Genomic DNA, 17,807 nt, shown 5'->3' on the forward strand with positions numbered 1-17,807 from the left:
ATTTGTTCAGGTAATTGTGCCTACACATTTCTGATTAACACATTTTGCAATGTTTCACTTCACTGCACTTGCTCTGACATCATTAGAGGTTTAAACTAATCTACTCCCTCTATGATTATTAAAGATTTGATCAGAGTTGTCTCAACGCAAATCAAGTCATAAACTTGTAGCGTCGCTTCCATGTTCAAGTAAAAGATACGCAGTATAGAATTCGCCTTGCAGTTTTAGAGAGATGGTAGATTGGTGATCTAGTATAGAAATGACAATTACCAGCATTAATATCAACATTAGCACATCAAAACTGTCAGCATATGAAACAATCAGACAAATGAAACTGTCCCCATCTAAATCAAGAATTTTTTTTTTTTTTAAATCCCTTGGGTTACCACATGCTAGGTAGTTAGAAAACAGGTTTAATTTTCATACCAAACTTAGTTGACTGATTCATGAAGTTTCTTTGTTCTCTTCTCAACAACAGTCCAGCAGGCAGCAGAGAGAGATTCCAAAATGATAGCAGAATATTAAGGCAATAATTGAAGAGATAATCGAGCTCATAATATTAATTTTTCCTCTAATATATGCTAATATATAATCTAAATTATACATTCATGTGGTCATATCACATGTTCCAGCTCTGGAATATTCTACTTATAGAGACATCAAAACGATGCTCTCAGCCGATGTACTAACTGTAAAATGGGGGCAAAAAAGAGGCTTTTTTTTTTTTTTTTTACAGACACTGAGCCTCTGCATTTCTTCCTAATACTCTAAAGATGGATTCCTAAGATAAGATTCCCTTGCATTCTACAAACTGTACTTACTAACAGTGATAAACTACCGCCTTGAGAAGACCACCAAGACCAACATTGACATGGAAACCAAAATCTTGAAGTTGGAACTTTCCCAGAAATTATTCTGCTTCTCATCACTCTTTGCTGCAACTTGTTGCTTCATAGCTAATTGATCCCTTAATTCTTTTATAGCCTTGTCCCTTCGCTCCCCCGCCTGCCAGAAGCAGATCGAAAAATAACAAATTTAAATACAAGGGGCAATGTGCCGAACAGGCAAAAAGAAAACTTTAGTGTAGATCAGCACCACTAAGGCAATGAAAGTGATACTGATCTCTGCTGGAAAATATCAGAATATTTATAGCAATAATAGAAAGTATGCATAATATAATGTTTAGTACTAATGACTGATATTCCTTTTTTTTTTTTTAAAAAAAAAAAAGCTACCAAAGATTGAAAGAGAATCATCATCTCTCTATCCCCAAAGAAAAAGCATGGAGTAAAAAGGAAAAATCAAGAATGAACACTAGGTATGAAAGAGATGAGGTGATGAGAAGAATTTTAAGGAGATTGTTCGCAGATGTTTGCTTGGAATGCAGATTAAGATGACTGGAATGTTTTATTCATTACAATAGAAGGAATTTGTAAATTACCCTCTGAAGTTTTCTTGTTTGAGAACGAGCATCCTGGAGACAGAACTCTAATTTCAGAACTCGCTTCTTCAGCTCTTGATCAGCCTTTCGATGTTTCTCCATCTATTTAGGAAAAAAAACTCCAATTAAAAATCATTATGATTAAAATTGTTTAATTATAAGAGGACGTTTCAACAGCAATGGTCGTCTACCTGTGTCTCCAGATCCTTGACCTTTAGCTTATAATGGGCAGACAGATTCCTTAGCTCGTCCCTTAGTTTGGCAATTTCATCATCCTTTGCTGACAAAAGCTTGTTCATATTCTCAACATTTTTGGGGGAAACCTCATCTAATATTTTCCTCAGTTCACAGTCCATGTTAAAGCCAGATTTTGCCATGGCTTCCATGATATCATGCTCAACTCTCAGGACTTCGTCTTTCAGTTGCTTCTGTGAAGACTCCCTCACTTGAAGATCGTTCTGCAGTTTATCTAATTGCTCTGCCAGCCTCTTCACTCGATCTTCATGTTCCTTTATTGCATTATTCTTTTCATCGAGGTCCTTCAGCAAAGTCAAACACTGCAGTTGGGCTGATTGAGCTGAGGCAGCACTTGCATCTGCTGTAGCTCGAGTAATCGTGAGCTGAGTTCTAAGATCATCCAGATCTTTAAGGTACTGCTATATATAAAGATCACCAGTTAGCAAATAAAAATGTCACTGAGTTTATAGAGAAACTAATGTCTATAAAGATATGCAGCTAGCAAACGATATAAAGGTACATGCGCACCATAAGACAGCATAAGTACATTATAAAGTGATTAAGATAGAAAATGCAAGATGCCTAATACGGCTATAACCAATGCAACATTCTTAGACCAATTTTAATTTTCAAATTTGTCAGAAGCTCTGTAGGATGGCAAGAACTAGAAAAGTAAATATTACAATTTATAAACGGGAGAGGGATGCACTATCCTATATCAAGACTCGAAAGTTGTCTACAGTCTACTGACCATCAGTCAAATATGTGAAATCAGCTTCCAACAAGCAGCAACGCCACCACCTTGACTAAACTCTTAAGAAAGGATTCTAGACAATGTCTTAGGGTGAATGACATAATTTCCTTCAGAATGGGAAGTTGATGAAATGAGAAGAAAAGAAACGGATTCTAGTCAGCCTATTAGAACCACTTTTAAGAAACTTCATCATGCAGTGCCTAAATTTAGCCTTCCTTAATCAGTTAACCCTCTTTGAAGTACCAAACAATTAAAAAAAAAAAATGACCAATAGCTGCACAAAACTCTGATTAAAGAGTGATAGTGCTCAAATATTGCCAGTTTTGTTAAGCCAAATTGTTATTATTAAATTTTGATCAAAGTCACAAAATTAAGTGCAAGTAATTAAGTTCTCTTGCTATTCATCATAAAGCGTTTAGAATCATTGTCCTTCAAATCCAAAATAAAATTGTCTTTATAAAAGTTGTGCACATGGAATAAGAAATGTATATGCTCAATAAAGTTACCAAAGTACTCTCCCAAAATGAATTGATAACAAATTTCAAAAGAAGGGTAGAAACAAAGGAAATCTAAAATAACACTTATCTTGAACAAAAAAGAATTAATGAAATTACAATAATTCAGGATCAAAAGATATACAGGCTGTACAGCTATTATCCTAACCATGCAGTTGATCCCTAAAGACCTTAAAATCTAATTTTTATAAAAGGGTACAGAATAACACATTAACCAGTTTTGACCCAAGAAGAAACAAGCATAGAACCTCAACTAATTTGTATACCCTCACAGTCAAATTCAGCTATGTTTACAAGTTATAAGTTTATAACTCAATAAACAGCAAAAAAACATTACAAAAATTCACCAACATCTAGACAGATTATTAAAGTAATTAAGAAAAGTACAGGTAATTTAGTATTATCACATGGGATAGCTTCTTTTTTTTTTTACATAGAATGTTTAAATAAAGCTGTAAGACTACAATTTCCCTCCAAGAATCAGACAACCTTGGCATGTTCAACTTTAACCACAATCTGTACAAAGTACCAAGTATTATAATAAAAATCCATTCTATCCACATGTCCTTCCAAATTTTAGAAGTCTTGGGGAAAAAAATAACATAACACATTCAATAAAATACAGTAGCATATTAATGAGGTTTCGTGCACTTTTTAAGTGACAATCCATCATCAACCATGGTACTTCTAGTCCACTACATGTACTCCTCTTGTATCTCTACCATCAGTTTGATTAGCTACTTTTAATGGTATAATCTCTTTTGTTAAGCTATACAACGGTACAAGACCATATTCTTCTTTGTAGAAAAACATATAGTTGCCTAAAATAGGTATATTGTTACTTACATCCTATTTACGGGCATTAGATGTATACAGATTCCACACAAGCTAACAACACGTGCCATTGGGTGTAAAAACTAGTTCCATAACTGAAAAGCAAGGTAACAAGTAATTGAGCTAAGCTATTTCTATCACAAAGGGATCCCAGAAAAAGAAGACCACCTGTTCACAACTCGCCCCTCCAAACTTCCATACCACAACACAGTAAATTAGTGTTACATAATAGTAAGAAATCGCCGTACAAACAATGAATGTTGCAAATAATAAGCAATGGACTATAAGAGAGTAGTAAGGAATAGTTATAGACTTTAAGCAACATAAACACCCTAAATTTAAAAGGGGCAGAAAATTCTACATTGCACCAAGAAAAATACAAATAAAAGGCGCAATTTCAAAACGCACTTAAGAGTAGAGACAACCTTGAATCAATCAAACCGCAATTAAAGTAAGACAATAATATAATATCAGTTGATACCTACTTGGCAATTAGCTTTTCACATATTCCACTATGAAACACAAAGGAAAAACCAAAAGGATTACCTGAAAAGATAAGGTAATGATGTATGCAAGTTCAACAAACAAAAAACAGCCACAAAATTAACATATTAAAATCACAGTCAAACACATTTCTTGTAATAGACCCAAATTGTCCCAGAATCAAGCTAAAAGCTTTAAACTTTGCATTATTAATCTTGATATACATATAATAAATGAACCAAAAATGGCTAAACAAAAGCTTAACTAAAACGCAGAATCAGGAGAACAATTGGGTTTTTAATGAGTGGTACCTTTTCAGCATATGAAGCTGATGCCTGTAATTGTTTATTTCTCTCATCTAAACTTTTATGTAATCTATACACTTCTTCCTCCATCCCCTTCGCCTTCGCCTCGGCTTCCTATTAAATTTCAATAAACCAAATCAACAATCATTCACTTGACATGAACTCAATTACACCAATTTCACACAAATTCGATACAGAACACTCAACAAATGAACGACTTTTACGTGATCTGACACGACAAACATGTTGTATACAACACACTCGTTATAGAATTGTGAATCATATCAAATCCAAAAGGACCCACAAAGCAAAAGTACCTCAATTCAACAAAGAACAAAAAGGGGTGAATTCAAATGAAATGATTTCACTAATCAAATTGACATAAAACAAAATACAAAAAGAAGATCCAAAGCCAAACTACATGCCTGCCTTGTTAGGGTTTCTTTAACATAAGATTGCTCCTTCACTGCCAAACGAGTTCGAACCTCCTTCAATTCCGCCGCCAAAGACACCACGTTTCGCTTAAAGTTTTGCTTTTTCTCACTCAAATCCCTTAACAATGGATCAATTTCTCTCCCATTTGAGCTTGAAGATGAAAATGATGAAGAAGAAGATGTGGGTCCCTCAGAAATTGAACCCATTTTTCTTATAACAAAGACAAAAACCCAATTCAATTATTTCAAAAGCTATATAAATCAAAATAATTCAGTGGGTTTTTTATTTATTTGAATTAAATTGGGATTGGTGGAAGAAAAATGGGAGAGAATTTTATATTTTTTTATTTAAATTTTGTGATTTGGGTGATAATTAAGAAAAAAAATTGAGTAACAGGAGAAATGAAGGGTCGACAAATTAATCAATTTTTAAGGATGCATGTGAATTTGATTGAGGTTGTTGATCTCTGCATTAAATTTATCCTTTTTTTATTATCTTTAAATTCAAAGTACCTGCAACACCAAGAAAGAACGAACGTCAGTTTGAATTAATTAATTAATTAATTCAGATAATAACAATAAGAATCAAAATAGATAGCTTAATTAATATGAGTAAGTCTACGACTATAATTAAATTAAAATTAAAAATATTCACAACTAGCTTGATATTTACAACTAGCTTGATATTTGTCTAATCTCATTGTATGTAATTAAGTAAACTGACCCTCAATAATTGACACTTTACTTTACTATGTGGTACAACCATGACCATCCATAAATTCCTCTCTACCGCTGACCATGAACATCATCACTCGGTCCGTGTTCAGCGGTAAGGTAGCGTTTTAGGTAGCAGTTAGCGTTTCGATTAATTACGACCACGGCTAACCACCACAAATACACACCCTAGACAACAAAAAAAAATGTCTTTTTTAAAAGGGTAGAAATCTTACCGAGAGAAAAGCTCAAAGAAGCATGAAAAATTAAGAACTTTACATTCCAGAAAAAAACCAAATTCGGAGATTGAAAAAGATTTAATCTTTGATGAAAATAATTGACATTTTTGTAGGAAGTTTCAAGATTTTAAGAGAAATAAACAGTTGCAGAAAACGGCATGGTTGACACGAGAAAGAGGTGAAAGAAAGAGGAGAGAGAAAATGAAGGAAAGAAGGAGAACTGTGTGAAATGACAATAATAAAGGGGGGAATTTTGATTTTGAGAGATTAGGTTCGGGAGAAAATGTCCGAACCTTAGGTTTGGAACAAGAGACAAATTCCGAACCTATAAAAAGTGGTTTTCAAATTTTATTTTTATTTTTTTAATTGTTTATGAGGGGTATAGCGCGGCAAAATACAAAATTTGGACAATGAAAAGTGGGTTTTAAGTTTTTCTCTCTCCTCCACGTAAGTGTGGAAGTGAGCTGTGAATGGTGGGAAAGTGGGTCCCATTAAATGGTGATGTTAAAAGGTGATTAATTTTGCACCATTTGGTTTAAGAGGGATAGCAATTCAAGTTGCGTGTACTTAAAAGATGTAGGGTTTTGGATTTGAACAATGATTTAATTATGGTATGAACTCTGTGTGAATCGGATTGGATTAGATTGGATTACGATTTATTTTTTATACGTAATTGGTAATGGTTCTAATGGATTTATTATGTAATAACGTTTGATTTAAAATTAATTGATATGGTATAGATTTTTCATACAAATTTAATTCAGTTTGACCCATGTGAGGATTTATATATTGACACAATCATACAAGTATTGTTTATTATAGTATAGCTATATAGATGCATGTTTAGTGTTTGTTCATAGAACGAACTATAGAAGTACAAAAAAGTTATTCGTACTTCTCTAAGCTAGTCTTGTATAATTTGCAAGCTAAGGAAAGTTTTCTAGCACGTAACTTTAACAATAATGATAATTTTAAAGTATAATGATAAAATTAACAAGACTCTACAAGATAAAAGATTCCTTACATAAAAATGACAATAGATTATGTGTAAAAAGTACATGTGAAAATTCAATTGTTTCATAAGTATTAAAAGAATTAATATACGGCCAATTGACCAGATTGGTAAATAAAAAAGACCCTTAGCGACAATTTGGTAAAAAAATAATCCTAAGCGACAATTTGGTAAATAAAATAATCTCAGGCGACAATGAAAATACAAAAATTTTTGACAAAGTACTCACGAATGCTTAATTTAGTTCTTTTTCATGTTTTTTTTTTTTATCAACCCTTATAATGGAAATAACAATTTCAAGAAAAAAAAATGTTGAAGTATCAATTTCACTTAAGTTTCATACCCCTTATTAACGAAATTCTTTTAAAAAGGGGTTTAAAAAAAAATTGGTATTGGGATTTAGCAAAATAAAAAGGGGATGGCATAGTAATTCAAAATCTTAAATGGGAAAAATAAATTTAAAAACACAAAAACAAATTAAAGTAAGGTTTTTAAAGAGTTTGTCGACAAAAATAAGATTTTTTGGGCTAAATGTCGCCAGAGTTTTTTTTTTTTTACCAAATTGTCGCATATTGTTAACTTTTTTTTTTTACCAAATTGTCGCCGGAGTAAGTTTTTTTACCAATTTGTCACTAAGGGTCTTTTTTATTTACCAATTTGGTCAATTGGCCATTAATATACTCCGTATAAAATAAAGATCGCAATACCACACATGATTATATGAATACGCGTATATTATAGATTCGATATGGCGAATTATTTGAAACACCCCTCAAATGGAAAACAATTATTTGTAGATAATTAATAAGGATAAGATAAAAATATAGAAACAAATGTAAAATAGACCTGTGATCATACAAAAAAAAAAAAAAGGGGGGGGGGGGGGGGAGGGGGACATATCACATATGACAGAGTACAAAGTAACATAAAAGAACAAAAAACAAACCCATGAAATTTTATTTGTACGAGTATTCTTTTTCTATGTGGTAAGGGTCGAACTAGAATCACTTGAGTACGTTGAAGGATTTGTGTATACGTTACCAATTTACCATGCCACCACAAACATCATTATTGAACTTCATTACACTTTATTAGTTAATTTACATAAAGTATATTCATTGCAAAAATCAATTAGTTTTGTAATCTAATAAAACCCATGCTCCAATCCTCATTTGTAAATATAGTTAACATGCATATTATACTACGTCTCACAAACAATACCCTTTTATTACACTTAATAAAAAATGAAGGTAGTATAAAATCAATGTTACAATTGTAGCGAGTGGATTGGAGGAAGTACGTGAATACGCCAAGATTTTAGGTTGCAAGGGACTTAATAAATAAAATATACCGGTAGCCGGTAGGAGCATGTCATAACATAAAATAAATTGAGACATAAAATAAATTGAGCGTCAGTCGTCAGTAGTTGCCATACGAACTGAAGCTTGTAAATGTAATAACTCCATTCACGCCATGCACGATGTTGGGTGATCTAATACTAACTGTTTAACTGCCCCACCATTTTTTTGACTTTATTTTTCTTAAAATTGTTACATTATATGAACAAAATTACAAACGAAACACTATTAAAATTATTTATTATATAAGTATGAGTGTATTATTATTATTATTATTATTATTATTATTATTAGAAGAAGAAGAAGAAGAAAATACCAATTTGCCAATGCTCCAATAACAACTCGTCAGAATGAATTAATGGGACGAGAGGACGGCTAGTTGATGCCAAAATTAACAAATTTTACTTAACATTCCATAATAATATCTTTTAATGGACTATTTTATATCCTTTTTCATTTTTGGATTAAAAATATCTATGTTTGTCTTATACTTTATGTTGTGACATCTTTAATTTTGTTTGTAGATTTAAAAGTATTAAGGGAATGTTTTAATTTACTAAAAATAACTTAACTGAATTGATTGAAGCTGAAGTGAAGTGAACTGAAATGAACTGTTTATGAGAGAAGGAAATTAGAAACTGAACTGGAATGAAAGTAAGCTGAAGAGAACAGGACTTGGCTAGAAAGCCTTATTATTATTTTTTTTTAAAAAAACCACTTAGCTAGAAAGCCTAGAATCATATCATTCATGTTTTTATATTGAAGAAATTTTGACTTTTCACAAATATGGAGTAGTAGGATCATAAGCAATTAATAAATGAAGTTTAATTATTTGTATAGTGTAATTAAGATAGGAATAGATAATTCAGTAGAAGCACGATTAATTTGTGGGACATTTTTGTCAAAAATATATTCGTGGCACATTAAATGATAAATTGATAATGGTCCAGTACGGACCAGTAGTATTAGTGGTTGCCAATTAATTTGTACGTGGGTTTGCCTATGGTGAGTATAATCTCAAATATAACCAATTAACCACCCAGCCACCCTTACTCTTGAATAATCTTTGATGGGATCCCAATACACGTAATAAGATTTAACAGTACGTATTAATAGAACATTTGTGTAAACAAAAGCGTTAAAAGTGAAATTAGTAGAATCCATACAATACTTGCCAACACAACATTTTTATTTTTGTGACGGGAAACATAACATTTTGTTAACTAAATCAGCAATAAGTGGTAAATCAATCTTCGAGATTAAACTATCTACCAATTTTCAAATTCATTATTCGTACGCTCTATTCTTTTCGTATACCTCTAAGAGGAATCAATCTTTAAATTTTAAGCACATTGTATCTATTGATTCTATTCACATTTACGTCAAAACATCTGAGAAAAATTAATTACAAGTAAGGGCTTGTTCTCATTGACTGAACTCGGCTGAATTGAACTAAACTAAATATTTTATAAGAGACGGAAACTAGAACTGAGCTGAACTGAACTGAATTTCAACGTATGAGAACAGACCCTAAGTTTATAATTAATGTCGTGCATTAGCATGTACATTATTTTGATTTTATGAACCCTACAAGTTCAACAATAATACTACGTACTTCGTAGTGTTTTAGGGGAAAAAAAAAAAAGTTGCGAGCAATAGCCTTTTCAGTTTCCCTATCATTGTAACACTCGGCGGCTCCTTTTCGCTACCCAGTTACTTCCTGGTTTCTCTACCGCCGAAACGAGAGGCGAAGCAGAATCCTAATAACCCTTTTTCCAGGTTTCCAAATATAGATAGTTTTTCTTCAGTTTTGCTTCATTTCCTGTAAATTCTTTCAAGTATTCATCCATCAGTTTATCACTATAATCGCAAGACAGGTTAGCTTCTGTTTATACTTGATTTAATTGCAATGTTTTTGATTCAGAATGTCTGTAAAGTTTGCATCTTTGATAATTTCTTGTAAAATTTCAAGATGGGTATTTTCAATTAAGCGTCTCTCTTCAATTTCTAGTGTTAATCATGCTCAAAATTTATCAGAATCCCCCCAAAATGTGCTAAATAGGAGTGAAATTGATCCTAGAATACAGTACTTGAAAAATGATAATGGGCTGTCCCCGGATAGTTTGATCAAGGTTTTAAATAGTACTCATGATTTGAATTCAGCTCTTAAGGTGTTTAAATGGGCTTCTCTTCAAAAACAGTTTAGGCATACTGCTGAAACCTATTCTAGGATTATAGTGAAGCTGGGTTTTGCTGGAAATATGGATCAAATGGAGGGGTTTTGCAGGGAGATGGTTAGGGATAGGTGCCACGGTGCGGCGGAGGCTCTAGGAGGTTTGGTGGATCTATTTGTTGGTGATGGTAGGTTAGATGAAGCTATTAGGGTAATTTTGGTTATGAATTCTAGTGGGTTTAAGCCCTCTTTGGGAAAATGGAATGATCTTTTAGGTGCCCTAGTAGAGAGGGAGAGAGGTTTTCGTGATGTATTGTTGGTTTATAAGGAGATGGTGAAATCGGGGACTCTTCCAAATGTTGATACTTTGAATAGTTTGATAAAAGCATTATTTGATGCAAAGATGGTTGATAAGGCATTGGATCAATTTAGAAGGATGAAGAAGAAGGGGTGTGCTCCTAATTGTAGGACTTTTGAGATTGTTATACATGGTCTCGTGGCCACAAACCTTGGGGATAAAGCACTTGGAGTAATGAATGAGATGTTTGAAATTGGCGTGAATCCTGATTTGAGATTCTATACTAGTGTCATACCGCTATTCTGTAAAGAAAATAAGCCGGGAGAAGCCATGAGGTTGTTCGACATGATGAGAACTTTAGAGTTTGAGCCTGATCTATGCATCTACTCGTCTATGGTCAAATGTTTGTGTGTGAAAGACCTCAACAAAGCAACTGAGCTTTTCCACGAGATGAGAAATGCTGAGTTTAGTCCTTCAACTGATGTTCTTGTGGACATTCTATGTGCAACCTGCAAACTCGGGAACCTTGACGAGGCAAGAACTTTGTTAGATGATAGTCATGTTGTTGACCCTGCTCCTTACAATGTGCTCCTTCAAGGTTTCTGTGATGCTCATTACTTTCTAGCTTCCAAAGATCTATTAAAAAAAATGCTAAACTTGGATGTGGCTGATCATCTATCCTGGAATATCCTTATTCTAGGACTTTGCAATGATAAATATGTTAAGCAAGCCTGTGTTATTCTTGGAAAGATGATCATTTTGGCCTATGAACCTGACTTTGCTACTTACTCTGCTCTGGTCATTGGCAATTGCGATTTGAACAAGTATGAGGATGCTCTAAAGCTATTTCGACTATTCAGTGGAAAAGATTGGATACTGGATCCTAATTCTTATGATAAGCTAATAAAGGGACTTTGCAATGTAGAAAAGTTTGAAGAGGCTTCTGAAGTATTCATGTTCATGTCATCAAGAAATTGTTCCCTGCATTCCTCTTCATTCAGCAGTTTGATCAAGGGTTTTTCTGCAACTGGAAGGGTAGATGAAGCAATCAGGTTGCTGAAATATGGTCAAAGTTGCCTGAATCCTGTGACCACAATGACTTATACTGCTGTAATGCATGGTCTGTTGAAACTCAATAGGCCATATGAGAGCCTAACTTACCTCTCGCAAATTCTAAGGCGTGGTTTGGTTCTGGACTTGGAAGCATATTGCATCCTCATTCAATGCATGATTGCTTTAAGAGAAACAAACTATTGTGTTTTGTTTTTCAAAGAGATGGTTAACAATAGCTTACTCCCTGACAGTGAAACACTTGCTAGCCTTTTGTCTCATTTAGCTGATCACTCTCAGTTACATATAATATGGGCGGCAATAAAAAATATTTGTCAGGAAACTGAGGTTATTGAACCAAAAATTTATAACTTGATAATTAATGGCCTTTGCAAAGAGGGATATAAATCTGAGGCATGCCAACTACTTGATTTGATGTTGGAAAAGGGTTGGGTTCCAGATGCTAGTACGCATGGATCGCTGATTGGAACTGTCTCTAATCAAGAAATGGAGCTTCAAATATCAGAACCTGACATGGCCGACAATTCAGTCATGCAGGATGAAGTTAGTAGCATACTTTCTGAGGGATTAGGAGAAGTTTAAAGAACAGCGTACTCCATATAGCATTCAGTCATGCAGGATGAAGTTAGTAGCATACTTTCTGAGGGATTAGGAGAAGTTTAAAGAACAGCGTACTCCATATAGCATTCAGTCATGCAGGATGAAGTTAGTAGCATACTTTCTGAGGGATTAGGAGAAGTTTAAAGAACAGCGTACTCCATATAGCAACGCTACAGCTCCAGATTGCTAGTATCTTTCTCTGGCCAATTCACTTGCACCAAAAATGCTGGTAGGTAAGTAGTTTTAAGCCACATGTATAGATTTCCATTCATCACACGAAGTATTATTTTGTGCTCAGCTACTTTATTTTTTCAACTGTCTGCTAGAAATACTTTAAATTTATAGAGGGTTTAAGCTAAGTCGGAGTAAGACTGAATATTTGGTATGTCGTTTTGGCACTCAGAGGGGGACAAGCAATGAAGTGGTGAGTTTGGATGGAAAGGATTTGACCATGAGTGAATGTTTTAAGTACCTAGGGTCGATCATCCAGAAGAATGGTGACATTGATCAAGACGTGACCCACAGGATTAAGTCAGGGTGGCTTAAATGGAGAGCGGCCACGGGAGTGTTATGCGACCGCAGCATTCCCTTAAAGTTGAAGGGAAAATTCTACAGGACTGCCATAAGACCAGTGTTGCTCTATGGTACAGAATGTTGGGCTTCTAAGAAAGAGCATATTAAAAAGATGGAGGTTACGGAAATGCGCATGTTAAGGTGGATGTGTGGAAACACTTTAAGAGATAGAATCAGAAATGAGGTTATTCGCAAGAAAGTAGGTGTGGCGGGCATTGTAGATAAATTAAGGGAAAATCGGCTGCGTTGGTTTGGACATGTAAGACGGAGACCCGAGGGTGCACCGGTGCGAAGAGTGGAAGAGTGGGACCATGGAGGGATTAAACGAGGAAGAGGGAGACCAAAGATGACTTGGTTGGAAGGAGTGAGGAAGGATATGAAGTGCATGGATTTACGTGAGGATGAAGTTTTGGATCGTAAGGGATGGAGGAGAAAGATTTATGTTGATGACTACACGGAATAATCAAATTTGGTTCATGTTAGCCGACCCCACTTTTGGGATTAAGGCTTCGATTGATTGATTGATTGATAGGATTATATGGCCCTATATTAACCAATGTTACCACTCTTTAATTACCCTAGATTCCCAAAGCATCTCTGTGATTTGCTTGAATTGGCAGTCCTCGTCTGATGTGGAGGTTAATAGGTTATGGGCCTTGAAGAAGTATGTGTTTTGTCTCTATTTTTTTAGCAGGTTGTACTTTTAGTTGTGATAGGTTTGATTTGGAAAGTAACATAGTAATTCAAGTTGTTTCGTTACTTGGCCTTTTTGTAACCAATGAATTCTGATGCAAAATGATCATATATAACTGGACTCTCACTCTGCAGCACTTGACAAGCGAGCATAACCACTTTCTCTGTGTTATATGGCACTGCCATATGGTTTTACTGGAATTTGCGCACTATGGTAATGCAACATCTACCACCCTATGAGTTGTAACTTGTAAGGTGAAATTACAAGAAGGATATGATTGTAAGATCATTTGGACTAAGTTTTTACTGTAGAGAGAGGGTAGAGGTTCTCTTGTTTAACATGTGACATCAACAGACATTGAGACTTGATTACGTAATTAGTCTGGTGATTTTTTTTAGACTTACATTCTCTGTGCTTGGGCCACAGTGCTCTTCAGAGTGTCTATGGTGGTTGAGGCATGCCTTGTGGAAGCAGCCCCAATTATGTGACTGTTAAAACTTGATGACAATATCAGGCACGTTAACCTTTCAACTTGCATGTAGTCTAGCTCCTTTGTTGGGTGTTGTTTTTGAAATGAAACTCTGCCTTTAAACTTCAAGAGGCTTATATTTGAATCCAACCTCTGTCTTCAGGTATGTTTGCCAAACAGTAAAAACAGATAGTATCTTGTACTGACTGTTTTGGAGACAGATGTTTCATTGTCCATTATATTAAATCGTCAAGACATGCATGATAATCACAAGTTTAAGTGTTTCCTACGTCCCATGACTGGTTTATAAGCTCTTTCTTTGTGTTGATGCAGATTTGGCGCTTAACTCTTAAGTATGGCCAAGGGTAGAAACAGCCAGTTGCTATCAGTCAACCATTTGCCTGTCAATTAGTTGACATTCAGCATTTCAGCCACAGTAAACTTGGTAACACAGCCACTAATCACGCTGATCAAGCATTACATTACTTATGTTGACAATACATGTACTCTGGAATATTTCAAGAGGCTAGTCATTCAGTCCATATATTCTTCCTGTTGAAAGTCCAGAAATGGTTCTTTTTTATTTTCCAGAATATGTTATAATTGTATAATTTTTACGCTAAAATGTCAATAAAACTATTGTAAATAATATGTGAATTAAAAAAAATCAAAATATTGTTGTTTATGGTCCTCTCGATTTAATCTTTCATCTGGACTTAATCATGTATTATGCCCTTAGTTCACTTTCAGACGGTGTACTTGGATCATGTTGAACATGAGAAATGTGATTATTGCGCGAACCAATAGCAACATCATTTAAGTTCAAAAAATGCTACATTTAGGTAAAATTATGTCTACTGTCCCACTAAAAAGAATAGAATTCTTTATCCTTTTCAAGTAAAACAGCAATTCAAGACAGATTCTTCACCAATTGCAAAAATTGGATATTCTACTAACAATAGTATTCCTAAAAACACCACCAAATTTGGCATAAAACAGATTGAATTTTCTTTTCTTCAAATTACAAACAAATTTCATCACCTCCATTTCCAACTATAATACAAGAAACCAATCCAGAGGATCATCAATTTACATAAAATTCACTGAATTTTACAAAACAAATTGATCATCTTCATCAACCCCACCAAAATTTAACCTGTAAATTTTCAAAAACAAACACTAAAATTCCTCAACTACACTGCAGTCTCCTTCCCATTACCACCCAAATGATTGTTATTCCCACCATTACTCTGGTGCCCCGGCACCGCGGTCACCGCTCCATTTCCATTCCCACTACCACCAGCGCCACCGGAACCACCTACATTGTGCACCCCACCATTGGTGTTCATCTTACCAGCCTCATAACCCGGTTTCGAACCCGAAACAAGAACATCCCTCTTCTGGTGTTTAACATTGGGAATCCAATTAGATAAACTCATGACATAATCAATTGCTTCTTTTGCTCTTTTCCTAGCTAATGCAGCATCAGTAGCTTTCCTCTCAGCATCACTCCTCATAATACTCGCCGCCCTACTCATCGACATCGCCGATATCTTCGCCGCCAACAAGAACACTCTCGCCGCTCTCTCATCAATATACTGCTTCATTTCTTCCACAACCTTCGTCGGAGGGGTCCCACCACCACCTCCGCCGCCGCCACAACCACCGTCAGACGGCGGTTGATCACGAATTTTTCTGGGTTTCTTCAAATCAAAGAATTTGAAAGATGGGTTTGAACAAGGAGGGCAAAGATACGGGGATTTCGGGGTTTTAGCATCGATGCACGCGATGTGAGAGGCAGAACTGCATTTCAAGCATGTGAGGATGCGATTCAAGGAAGAAGAAGACGACGACGAAGAAGATGAAGATGGCAAAGATGGGTTTAGCGTTTTGGGGTCATGGAGGTTGAAGCAAAGAGGGCAAAACGACGTCGGATGATTCTTTAACACACACGAAGTGCAGAGTTTTCGACATTCTTCGTCTCGGAATTTGATGTTGTGGAGAATCCAGTGGTCGTCGGAGTTGCAGCCGTAGCAGCCTTTTACGGCGGCGTTGACGGAGGAGAGAGAATGGTGGGGTGGTTGTTGAGGTGGGTTTTGGGACATTGTTGAATTGAATTTATGGCATGAAAAATAGAGGGAGAAAATTAGGGTTTTGGATTTAGAAATCAAGGGGAAAACAGAGGATGGGATGAAATTAGGGTTTTCTTTGTTTTAGGGATTTGAGGGGTTTTTCTTGAGAGGGTGGGTTTGCCTTGGGAGGGAGCTAGGTTTAGGTCACTCTCCCTCTCTCTCTTTCTTTCTTACTCGTTGAGTGATTTTTTTGACTTAGGGAGTTAGGGTATTGTTAAAAAAAAAAATTCTTAATTATTTATAGACATAGGAAATTGGTGAGAAAAAAAGATGTGATCAAATAAGATATCAATTCACTGCATCTGGATATTCGGTAATTGGTATGTTTTGATTCGGTATTATTTATTTCCTATAATGAGCTGGACAACTGGTTATGTACAGGCTGGTGAGAAATACAGAAAACACTATACTTGCGTGTTATGGGATGAGACCGCTGACACATGTTCGAGTCAAGCCAATTCTTGGCTTAGTCGCAAAAAGAAAGTAAGTTGACTCTTGAATATTGAATGAAGTCCTTCTTCACTAGGATCATGAATTAGACTTAAACCAATATCCTCAGGCCCAACCATCAAACCGAAACCGATCGAGGAGTCCGGGGGATATTTTCTGAATCGCAACCAGGAAAGGAATTGCGCCTTCCTGGATCCGGCAAGCTTTTCTAGCTCTTTCTCTTAGGCCTGTGATGATTATACTGAAAAAGACCAAAGTCGTGGTATTTATTTTACTCAATTTGAAATTGGGATTTGGATGGAATATAATGAAAAAGAGCCACTTTCAGGCTTTTTTTTTTTTTTTTTCTAATCCAAGTTTGACTCTAATTAGATCGAGGTTTTTGAACAAAACTTCGACAGGGTCGGTCTATCGATCATAGAGGAATGCCCATGGTCCTGCCTTTGTTCTGATATGCCAATTTTGCAGAAGCCTTTGATAGGGATTCTTCTGTCTCTTTGGCAGTCAAGCTACCGACAGCTGTTTGATCCTACCGTTTAGCGGCTACCAGAAAGATAATATAAGTTGACCACAATCTCTTTTTATTTTCAAAATGGATATGAATGTAAAGAATTACATCTGAACATTCAGACTATTGAGAGATACAGATGGGTTGAGACCATTGACACATGTCTGAGTTAACACTTTGAAATGGATATTGTACAATTACACGACCTATCTAACCGTATCCCACGTGATAAGCTGACTTGTTCATATTGATGTCAGATTCGCGTGATGTTATGTTTGTATATTACGTGTTAATGCATGTATGATTTAACACTTTGGATTATATTACATTTGTAATTTTTTCCCCTTATGTGACATTATTATTATTATTTTTAACAACAACAGAATGCATTTAATTAAAAACAGGTAACCAAATACAACATAAGGCAACCTGAACTATTGAGGCTATTTAGACCCCTTACATAAGTCACAAACCATCTTATGCGACATTATTGGTACCAAAGAAACATAAACC

General features: G+C 35.1%; 3 protein-coding genes across 5 annotated transcripts; 1 reads left to right on the top strand and 2 right to left on the bottom strand.

The window, feature by feature from the left end:
• Nucleotides 1–533: 533 nt before the first annotated feature.
• LOC145628653 (nuclear envelope-associated protein 2-like) lies at nucleotides 534–6,171 on the bottom strand. 2 transcript variants are annotated; one of them, XM_081681010.1, is made up of 6 exons: nucleotides 5,954–6,171; nucleotides 4,995–5,516; nucleotides 4,576–4,683; nucleotides 1,633–2,094; nucleotides 1,442–1,543; nucleotides 534–1,005 (listed from the first exon to the last, which is right to left on the bottom strand). In XM_081681010.1, exons 2-6 carry the CDS (start codon nucleotides 5,208–5,210, stop codon nucleotides 835–837), a joined length of 1,059 nt encoding a protein of 352 aa, XP_081537136.1. In that variant the 5' UTR covers nucleotides 5,211–5,516; nucleotides 5,954–6,171; the 3' UTR covers nucleotides 534–834. The 2 variants fall into 2 exon arrangements, with proteins under 2 accessions (XP_081537136.1, XP_081537134.1); XM_081681008.1 differs by having other exon boundaries at nucleotides 1,633–2,097.
• Nucleotides 6,172–9,970: 3,799 nt separating this feature from the next.
• Nucleotides 9,971–14,889, top strand: LOC145628655 (uncharacterized). 2 transcript variants are annotated; one of them, XM_081681012.1, is made up of 2 exons: nucleotides 9,971–12,701; nucleotides 14,538–14,889. In XM_081681012.1, exon 1 carries the CDS (start codon nucleotides 10,252–10,254, stop codon nucleotides 12,448–12,450), a length of 2,199 nt encoding a protein of 732 aa, XP_081537138.1. In that variant the 5' UTR covers nucleotides 9,971–10,251; the 3' UTR covers nucleotides 12,451–12,701; nucleotides 14,538–14,889. The 2 variants fall into 2 exon arrangements, with proteins under 2 accessions (XP_081537138.1, XP_081537139.1); XM_081681013.1 differs by having other exon boundaries at nucleotides 9,971–12,697.
• Nucleotides 14,890–15,076: 187 nt separating this feature from the next.
• Nucleotides 15,077–16,545, bottom strand: LOC145626411 (uncharacterized). The gene has a single exon (XM_081678839.1). It carries the CDS (start codon nucleotides 16,307–16,309, stop codon nucleotides 15,398–15,400), a length of 912 nt encoding a protein of 303 aa, XP_081534965.1. The 5' UTR covers nucleotides 16,310–16,545; the 3' UTR covers nucleotides 15,077–15,397.
• Nucleotides 16,546–17,807: the final 1,262 nt, after the last annotated feature.

Source organism: Chenopodium album, chromosome 4, assembly GCF_948465745.1.
Source record: "Chenopodium album chromosome 4, dcCheAlbu1.1, whole genome shotgun sequence".
In the NCBI taxonomy this organism is placed as follows: domain Eukaryota; kingdom Viridiplantae; phylum Streptophyta; class Magnoliopsida; order Caryophyllales; family Amaranthaceae; genus Chenopodium; species Chenopodium album.